Source organism: Trichechus manatus, unplaced genomic scaffold (assembly GCF_000243295.1).
Source record: "Trichechus manatus latirostris isolate Lorelei unplaced genomic scaffold, TriManLat1.0 scaffold00027, whole genome shotgun sequence".
Taxonomy (NCBI): Eukaryota; Metazoa; Chordata; class Mammalia; order Sirenia; family Trichechidae; genus Trichechus; species Trichechus manatus.
This window is the reverse complement of record NW_004443963.1, coordinates 23397456-23406474: the sequence shown is the minus strand read 5'-3', so window position 1 is coordinate 23406474 and position 9019 is coordinate 23397456. Positions and strand designations below refer to the sequence as shown.

The window sequence follows — 9019 nt, the reverse complement described above, 5'->3', positions numbered from 1 at the left end:
AGAGAGTCCCGGATGGAGCAAGAGAAAGGTGGAGTGCAGAACTCAAATTCTAGTAAGAAGACCAGACTTAATGGTCTAACTGAGACTGGAGGAACTCCGGAAAGCATGGCCCCTAGATTCTCTATCAGCCCAGAACTAAAACAATTACCGAGGCCAACTCTTCAGTCAGATATTGTACTGGACTGTGGGACATAAAGTGATAATTGTGAGGAGTGTGCCTCTTACTTAGCTCAAGTAGATACAAGAGACTAAATGGGCAGCTTCTGTCCGGAGGTGAGATGGGAAGGCAGAGAGGGTTAGGAGCTGGTCGAATGGAAATGGGGAATCGGGTGGAAAGGAGGAGTGTGCTGTCACAGTATGGGGAGAGGAATTAGAGTCACATAACAATGTATGTATAAATTTTTGTATAGGAAAAAAAAAAGTGCTGAGGTTGACATGGACAGCTATGATAAAGAGAAGCCCCTGCTCCTAGGCTCCTGTGTCCCATCCCTTTTCCAACCCCACCCATCTCTTTTCTTCTGTGGCCTCCACCCCTAGTCACCCTCTTGCACCCCCAGGTCCAGGACTTTGGCTGGCCTGAGCTGCACGCCCCGCCCCTGGACAAGCTGTGCTCAGTCTGCAAGGCCATGGAGACGTGGCTCAGTGCTGACCCACAGCACGTGGTAGTACTGTACTGCAAGGTGAGCTGGGCCCTTGGGGTGCACACGGCTGGGGTACCTTCAGCCTGCGGCCCCAGAAGACCCTCCACCCCTGTCTCTTTGTCCCTTAGGGGAGCAAGGGCAAGCTCGGGGTCATCGTCTCTGCATACATGCACTACAGCAAGATCTCCGCTGGGTGAGTCTTCACTACTGCCTGAGAGGCCCCTTCCTTCAGGGTCCTTCGTCCAGCTGACCCCTTAGGAGACCATCTCCCCAGAAGCCCTGTTTATTCAGAGAGCCCTTTAATATAAACTTGATATTTCCATCTCTATTTTCTCACTTGCATTTCACCCCTATCCTGAGCAGATGGTCTTATTGCCCCATTTTACAGATGAGGCAACTAAAGCTCAGGGAACAACTGTCTGAGGTCCAACAACTAGTAAAATGATTGCATGTGGGGCTTTTAGGTCTCTTCACCACCACTCTGAGCTTTTTCTAAGACTTGGGGGAATCACACCTCTCCTTCCTCCCCTGGGGCTTAGGGATGGGAGGCCAGAATGGAGACCAGCCCCTAACCACCCCAAACCACCCTGGTCTCCCCAGGGCAGACCAGGCACTAGCTACACTTACCATGCGAAAGTTCTGCGAGGACAAGGTGGCCGCGGAACTGCAACCCTCCCAGCGCCGGTGAGCAGCCTGAGGTGGAAATGGGTGGGAGAAGCAGCTCACTCCATGACTACCATGGCCACGATTTTCCCATTGCCTTCACTGACCGCCTCCTATGAGCCAGGTGTTGTGCCAACTGCTGAGAATATAGAACGAACAAGGCCTCTGCACTCATGGAGCTTAGATTCTAGTGGCATAAAAGACAAGAAACATGTGAATAAACAGAAGATCGTTTTGGACAATAAGTGCAATGAAGACAATAAAGCCCAACCATGTAATACAGAGGGGCCTGTGGGACAGTCCGGCAGAGATCTGGGGAAGAGCATTCTAGGCAGAGGGAGCAGCAAGTCCAAAACCTTGAGGCAGCAAGAGGGATTCAAGTTAGATGCAAGGAAGAACTTTCTGGCAAGCTGGAAGATGGCAGGGAAGTTCAGAGAAGAGAGGCCTTCCCACGATGCGAGGAGGTTGTGCATAACTTAAATGATACAAGAGGACTTTCAGGAAAAGGGGCTTATGTTCTTCTTGACACTTCCTCCCCACCCCCAGATATATCAACTACTTCAGTGGTCTGCTGTCCGGCTCCATCAGAATGAACAGCAGCCCTCTCTTCCTGCACTATGTGCTCGTGCCCATGCTGCCAGCCTTTGAACCCAGCATAGGTGAGTCTACCTGAGATATACTCATGGGGAGGGATAGCCCCCTGCCCTGCTCCACTCAGTACCCCTCATATACCTTCTCCTCCCTATCCTCCAGGCTTCCAGCCCTTCCTCAAGATCTACCAGTCTATGCAGCTTGTCTACACATCTGGAGTCTAGTGAGTACTCTGTTCTCAGGCTCCTGACACCTCCATGGCCAGGCCAGCTCCCCTGTGCCCATACTTCCTGGATTCCTACTTCTCCAGCCTCCCCAGACACCTGGGCTCCAGCTCCAGCCACTGCACCTGAAAATTAATACCATCATGGAACCCATTTTACAGATGGGGAAGCTGAGGCTCAGTGAAAGTCTCTCACTCGGGGCTCAGACTCAGATGTCCTGACTGCATAGGCCCACCCCTGAGCCCAGGGGCCTCGGATGCAGCCATACCTTCTGTCTTCCCAGTTGCATTGCAGGCCCTGGTCCCCAGCAGCTTTGCATCAGCCTGGAGCCAGCCCTCCTCCTCAAAGGCGACGTCATGGTGAGGGGGGGTCCCGTCAACAAGGAGTATCCAGGGGATGGGATGAGGTAGGGGGAAGTGTGTTCTGCTATCTGCACAGTTGTCTGGTGAGTGATCAATTCAAGGCAGATTGGAGGGAGCAAAGGGAGTACCCTAGATGGGGTGGGGGGTCACCTTGAAATTGAGGTAGGGAAGAAGCTGTGGTCAGGCTGTCCCCAGGGTGGAGGCACAAGAGAGCATGAGAGCCTGACCTTTGGACTTCCTCCTCTCACCCAGGTGACATGCTATCACAAGAGTGGCCGAGGCACTGACCGGACCCTCGTGTTCCGAGTCCAGTTTCACACATGCACCATCCATGGACCACTGCTCACCTTCAGCAAGGACCAGCTGGATGAGGCCTGGACGGGTGAGTCAGTGGCAAGTGGACGGGGCTGGAAAGCAGTGAGGGGCAGACAGGTGGAGGCAGACAGGAGAGCATAGGGTGGGCCAGGTGCCTGGTTCCTCACGGTCCACTCTCCGTAGATGAGAGGTTCCCCTTCCAAGCCTCGGTGGAGTTTGTCTTCTCCTCCGGCCCCGAGAAGATCAAAGGTAAGAACAGCGCCTTGGGTCAGTGGCTGAAAGTTGTCTATCCCCTGCTCCTCATCACCTGGCTGGCGTTTCCACAGGCAGCACCCCACGGAATGACCCCTCTGTCTCTGTTGACTACAACACGGCAGAGCCCGCCGTCCGCTGGGACTCCTACGAGAACTTCAACCAGCACCACGAGGACAGTGTGGACGGTGTGTGGGGCAGGCCCTAGGGTGGGAGGAGGTGCCAGTTTGATGGAGGGGAGGGAAGCATATGCCTTCCTCCCCAGGCAAATCCTCCTCCCAAGAGCCCCCCCCCATGAGCCCCTCTTAACTGGAGTCCCCAGAGCTCTCCTCACATTAACCATCTCTCTTTCTCCCTTTTCCCTGCTTGCCCTCCCTCCCCAATCCTCTTGCCCACTTAGGCTCCCTGACCCACACCCGGGGTCCCCTGGATGGCAGTCCCTATGCTCAGGTGCAGCGGGCCCCCCGGCAGACCCCACTGGCACCCTCTCCAGAGCCACCTCCACCCCCCATGCTCTCTGTCAGCAGTGACTCTGGCCATTCATCCACGCTGACCACAGAGCCTGCTGCCGAGTCCCCAGGCCGGCCACCCCCAACAGCTGCTGAGCAGCAGGAGCTGGATCGTCTCTTGGGAGGCTGTGGAGTGGCCAGTGGAAGCCGGGGAGCTGGGCGTGAGACAGCCATCCTAGACGACGAGGAGCAGGCCCCCTCGGGCGGAGGCCCCCATCTCGGGATGTATTCAGGCCACAGGCCTGGCCTCAGCCGCCTCTGCTCCTGCCGCCAGGGCTATCGGGAACCCTGCGGGGCCCCCAATGGGGGCTACTACAGGCCGGAGGGAACCATGGAGAGGCGGCGACTGGGCTATGGGGGCTACGAGGGCCCCCCCCAGGGCTATGCTGAGGCCTCTATGGAGAAGAGGCGCCTCTGCCGGTCGCTGTCTGAGGGGCCGTACCCGTACCAGCCTGAGCTGGGCAAACCAGCCAATGTGGACTTTGGCTACCGCTCCCCAGGCTACCGGGAGGTGGTGATCCTGGAGGACCCTGGACTGCCTGCCTTATGCCCATGCCCGGCCTGTGATGAGAAGCTGGCCTTGCCCACAGCAGCCCTCTATGGGCTGCGGCTGGAGAGGGAGGCTGGAGAGGGGTGGGCGGGTGAGGCTGGCAAGCCTCTCTTGCACCCAGTACGGCCAGGGCACCCCCTGCCCCTGCTGGTGCCTGCCTGTGGGCATCACCATGCCCCGATGCCTGACTACAGCTGCTTGAAGCCCCCCAAGGCAGGCGAGGAGGGGCATGAGAACTGCTCCTACACCCTGTGCCCAGAAGGCAGGTATGCACATCCAGGGTACCCTGCCCTGGTGGCATATGGCTGTGGAGGAGCAGTTCCCAGTTACTGCCCAGCATATGGCCGGGTGCCTCGCAACTGTGGGTCTCCAGACGAGGGCAGAGGGTATCCTACCCCTGGTGCCCACTCCCCACGGGCTGGCTCCATTTCCCCGGGAAGCCCATCCTACCCACAATCCAGGAAGCTGAGCTACGAGATCCCTGCAGAGGAGGGAGGGGACAGGTATCCCCTGCCCGGGCACTTGGCCCCAGCTGGCCCTTTGGCATCTGCAGGTGAGGGGCTCTGGTGGGCAGGCGGCTCAGGGCAGAGGAGGGCTCTGGGAGATGGGAGGGAATCCAGGGTGCATAGGGCATAGGGAAGTCGAGGGCCTGCTCCTGGCTCACAGCCTCTGTCCCCACTGCAGAGTCCCCTGAGCCAGTCTCCTGGAGGGAGGGCCCCAGTGGGCATAGCACACTACCTCGGTCTCCCCGAGATGCCCAGTGCAGTGCCCCCTCAGAGTTGTCTGCTCCCTCCACACCGTTGCACACCAGCAGCCCAGTCCAGGGCAAGGAAAGGTATGCAGAAGGGTGGCGGTGCTCGGTACTTGCTTGTCCGATCAGGCACCAAAGGCTCAGGGACGGGTGGCCAGCTCACAACAGGGGCTCTGCAGTCCTGCTGACCACCTGTCCTCTTACCCTGCAGCACCCAACGCCAGGACACCAGGTCCCCCACCTTGACACCCACTCAGAGACTGAGTCCTGGTGAGGCCTTACCCCCTGCATCCCAGGAAGGCACTGAAAAGGCTCCTGAGCTGCCAGCAAGAAGTGGGCCTGAGTTTCCAGCCCCTGGCCCCTTCTCCCCGACCTCTCCTCCCAGTTCACCCAATGACCGGCCTCAGGAAAGGAGCCCAGGGGGCCGTACAGACAGTGCCAGTCCACGGGGCCCAGTGCCTACCACACTGCCCGGCCTCCGCCATGCACCCTGGCAGGGTCCTCAAGGCCCCCCAGACAGCCCGGATGGGTCCCCCCTCACTCCTGTGCCTGCCCAGATGCCCTGGCTTATGGCCAGCCCAGAACCGCCTCAGAGTTCACCCACACCTGCCTTCCCATTGGCTGCATCCTATGACACCAATGGCCCTGCCCAGCCCCCACTTCCTGAGAAACGCCATCTGCTGGGGCCTGGGCAGCAGCCAGGGCCCTGGGGCCCAGAGCAGGCCTCACCACCAGCCAGAGGCACCAGTCACCATGTCACCTTCGCACCTCTGCTCCCGGATAATGCCCCCCACCTCCCAGGTATAAAGGCCTTGAGAGGGGTGGGGCCACTTTGGGAGAACCCTCTTTCTCCCAGAGAGGGGCAAGGCATGGGGACTGGGGCACCCTGGGCCTGAGTTCAGTCCCTCCCTGTCCTAGAGTCCTCTACACAAGACAGCCAAAGCAATGTCAAGTTTGTCCAGGATACATCCAAGTTCTGGTACAAACCACACCTCTCCCGCGACCAAGGTGAGGACCCAGCCTGCCCCCATCCCTCCCCACCCTCCAGGGCTTCTGTCTTGGCTTCTGAGTTTCATCCTTTGAGTTGAAGCCCTTGGCTCCCGTGCCTACTCCACTGAGTTTAGCCTTGGCTGAGCCCCACACTAGCAGGTGATTCTGGGCTTTGGGCCTGAGGAGGTTAGATTCAATACCTTCAAAGCCCCTGTTAACTCTAAGGTTCTGTCCCCAAACTCCCAATACCACCACAGCTGTCAGGGCAAGAGAGGCCTGGGGAGCTTGGGTAACAGAAGAGTGGGGCTTGGTGGGTGTGAGTTGGAATGGGGCTTATTTAGCCACTGTGAAAACTTCTCCCTTCTGCCCATAGCCATCACCCTGCTAAAGGACAAGGAGCCTGGTGCCTTCTTGATCAGGGACAGTCATTCATTCCAAGGGGCTTATGGACTGGCCCTCAAGGTGGCTACGCCTCCACCCAGTGCCCAGCCCTGGAAAGGTACAGAATGCTCCAAAGCCTGGAGAATGGGGGTCGGGGGGCAGGTATGTAATCAGAGGCAAGAGGGGATGGGGCATGACACTCCATGGTGGGGAGAGGCAGGCGATGGCCTCTTCCACTCAAGAAAGAATTCTGTCAGGGGGTAAGGTAGGTAGCCTGGAATCTAATAAAGCTTACTCTCCTCTATCCTCCTCTCAGGGGACCCCGTGGAACAGCTGGTCCGCCATTTCCTCATTGAGACTGGGCCTAAAGGGGTGAAGATCAAGGGCTGTCCCAGTGAGCCCCACTTTGGTGAGGAGAAGGGGCCGGGGGAAGGCTATAATTGGGTTGGTTTTGGGAGAGGCCAAGGAATCTCAGGAGAATGGGTGAGAAAACTAGGGGATCTATGGACATCTCAGAACTTTTCTCACTTCCTGCCCTGCAGGTAGCCTGTCTGCCCTAGTCTCCCAACACTCCATCTCCCCCATCTCCCTGCCCTGCTGCCTGCGCATTCCCAGTAAAGGTGGGTGCTTATAATCTGTCCTCTGGTCAAAGGCAGAATCCGGGGGTCCTGGCTCCCAGCCTTCCCTGGGGATGGCAGAGGGCGTGCTCCAGCTCCTAGGGAATGGTACTCCCTTCTGACCTTCGCTGGCCCTCACTTCCCCCAGATCCTCTGGAAGAGACCACTGAGTCTCCAGTGCCCGCCAACATGAGCACGGCAGCAGACCTCCTACGTCAGGGTGCCGGTAGAGACTTCTCCCTCCCTCCCTCCCCTTGGGTATCAAGTTGGGCATTGCAGATACAGAGCATGGGGCAGTGAAAGGCCTTGAGGTGGATGGGCCCTAAGGGAGGCACTTGAGTCATGAAGGCAGGGGAGCCCGTATGTGGAGGGGGGTGGTGAAGGGGATCCTCAGTCTAGGTCCTCAAAGTGTTAGCAACAGGAGAATCATGGCGGGCTTGTTGAAATGCAGGTTTTCAGGCCCCCTCCAGTGTTTCTGACACTAGGTTGGTGGAGTCATGGAAGTTTCCTTTTTAACAAGTTACCTGTGTGATTCTAATGCACTTTGAGCAGGACTAGCTGGGGAAAGTGCAAGAGCTGGTAGAGGGAGATATAAATCTGTTTTCCTCTCCAACTCACTTCCTGTCCCTGCAGCATGCAGTGTGCTCTACCTGACCTCAGTGGAGATGGAGTCACTGACAGGCCCCCAAGCCGTGGCCCGGGCCAGCTCTGCAGCTCTGAGCTGCAGCCCCCGCCCTACGCCAGCTGTTGTCCACTTTAAGGTCTCAGCCCAGGGCATTACGCTGACAGACAACCAAAGGAAGTGAGTCACTGGGCTCGGCCCATGGAGCCCAAAGCTTAGGCCCCCGAGGGCCCTGACTTCTGAGTGTGACTTCCTCCACCCTTCTCCGTGCAGGCTCTTCTTTCGCCGCCATTATCCAGTGAACAGCATCACCTTCTCCAGCACTGACCCTCAGGACCGGAGGTGACCCTCCCTCCAAACCCTTTCCTCTCACAGCCCCTGTGGTCCCATCAGGCCCCACAGACCGACAGTCCCCATCCCCAGGTCCTCCTTTCAGCAGCTATTGCTCAGGGTGCACTCCTTCACAGTTCTTCTCCTTCTGCAGATGGACCAACCCAGATGGGACCACCTCCAGGTAAGCCTCCCCCATGAGTCCAATCTCTCCCCTCCCAAGGATCCAGACATCCCCATCCTCCCCAACCCTGGCATTTGAAACTCCTCCTGAGACAGCCCACCCAAAGCCAGCTGCATTCCCTTTGTGGAAGAGATGCTGAGGTCCCTCCCCACCCTGACTCTTTTTCCCCCCAGGATCTTTGGTTTCGTGGCCAAGAAGCCTGGGAGCCCCTGGGAGAATGTGTGTCACCTCTTCACAGAGCTTGACCCAGATCAGCCTGCAGGTGCCATTGTCACCTTCATCACCAAAGTTCTACTGGGCCAGAGAAAGTGAAGGGAGGCCACAAGCTCAGAGCCCACATCAACACTGCATCCCCTCCTGGCACCCCACAGCCCTCACTTCCTCCTGGGTACCCAGGAGACCCAGCAGCCAGCCCCATCCCTTAGGAATGGGGAGCGGGCATCAGCCTGGCACACTGCTCTCCTTCCCAACCCCAGCCTGCTAAGCTAAGTGACAGGCCCATAAGATGACCTTGCACGTGAGTGGATGGCAGAGGTGTGCATGTGAGGGTAAGGAAGCATTGGAAGTTGAGCCCTGGCAGAGATCAGGACAGCTGAGAACATCAGCCTTGGAGGGGAAACAGGCCCTGCCAGCTCCATCCAGCTGCAGGTCCCAGCATGGCAGGGATAGGGGAGAGGGGTTGGGAGAAGTCACTCCCTCCTCAGCCTCCCTCTCTGAGCAGAGAGACCAGAGTGGAATCACATGAAGAGGGGGGAAAAAAGAGTCTATTTTTGTCTAATAATAAAGAATTTCTATAAATTTTAGTCAGAATTGGAGTCATGCCTTGGTGTTCATGGGAAGGTCAAAGATTCAGGTCTCCTGGGAGCACGTCTGTACTTCTTGGGGGCACCCCAGGTCCCAGGCCCCCAGCCAGGCCCACAGAACATACGTGATCCCCATCCTTGGCCTAACATTTGTCCACATCTCCCCTGTGAGCAAGTGCCCTTGGCTGCCCCTACCCTCCAGCCCTGTCCCTCATCCTACATCCTGGAAAGGAG

The 9019-nt window shown here is 57.8% G+C and overlaps 1 protein-coding gene across 2 annotated transcripts in view; it reads left to right on the top strand.

Moving 5' to 3' along the window:
- TNS2 (tensin 2) overlaps positions 1-8814 on the top strand; it is a 15506-nt gene extending 6692 nt beyond the window's left edge. Inside the window, exons 9-29 of one of the 2 annotated variants that reach the window (XM_004373996.3) lie at positions 558-680; positions 770-834; positions 1242-1325; positions 1851-1963; positions 2058-2118; positions 2403-2478; positions 2734-2863; positions 2980-3045; positions 3123-3236; positions 3449-4660; positions 4792-4942; positions 5070-5659; positions 5777-5866; positions 6222-6347; positions 6546-6638; positions 6772-6849; positions 6995-7072; positions 7480-7648; positions 7742-7810; positions 7953-7982; positions 8156-8814. In XM_004373996.3, coding sequence (XP_004374053.1) covers positions 558-680; positions 770-834; positions 1242-1325; positions 1851-1963; positions 2058-2118; positions 2403-2478; positions 2734-2863; positions 2980-3045; positions 3123-3236; positions 3449-4660; positions 4792-4942; positions 5070-5659; positions 5777-5866; positions 6222-6347; positions 6546-6638; positions 6772-6849; positions 6995-7072; positions 7480-7648; positions 7742-7810; positions 7953-7982; positions 8156-8294 — 3657 coding nt within the window. In that variant the 3' untranslated portion in view covers positions 8295-8814. The remainder of the gene's footprint in view (positions 1-557; positions 681-769; positions 835-1241; positions 1326-1850; positions 1964-2057; positions 2119-2402; positions 2479-2733; positions 2864-2979; positions 3046-3122; positions 3237-3448; positions 4661-4791; positions 4943-5069; positions 5660-5776; positions 5867-6221; positions 6348-6545; positions 6639-6771; positions 6850-6994; positions 7073-7479; positions 7649-7741; positions 7811-7952; positions 7983-8155) is intronic. The other variant, XM_004373995.2, reaches the window with a different exon arrangement.
- Positions 8815-9019: the final 205 nt, after the last annotated feature.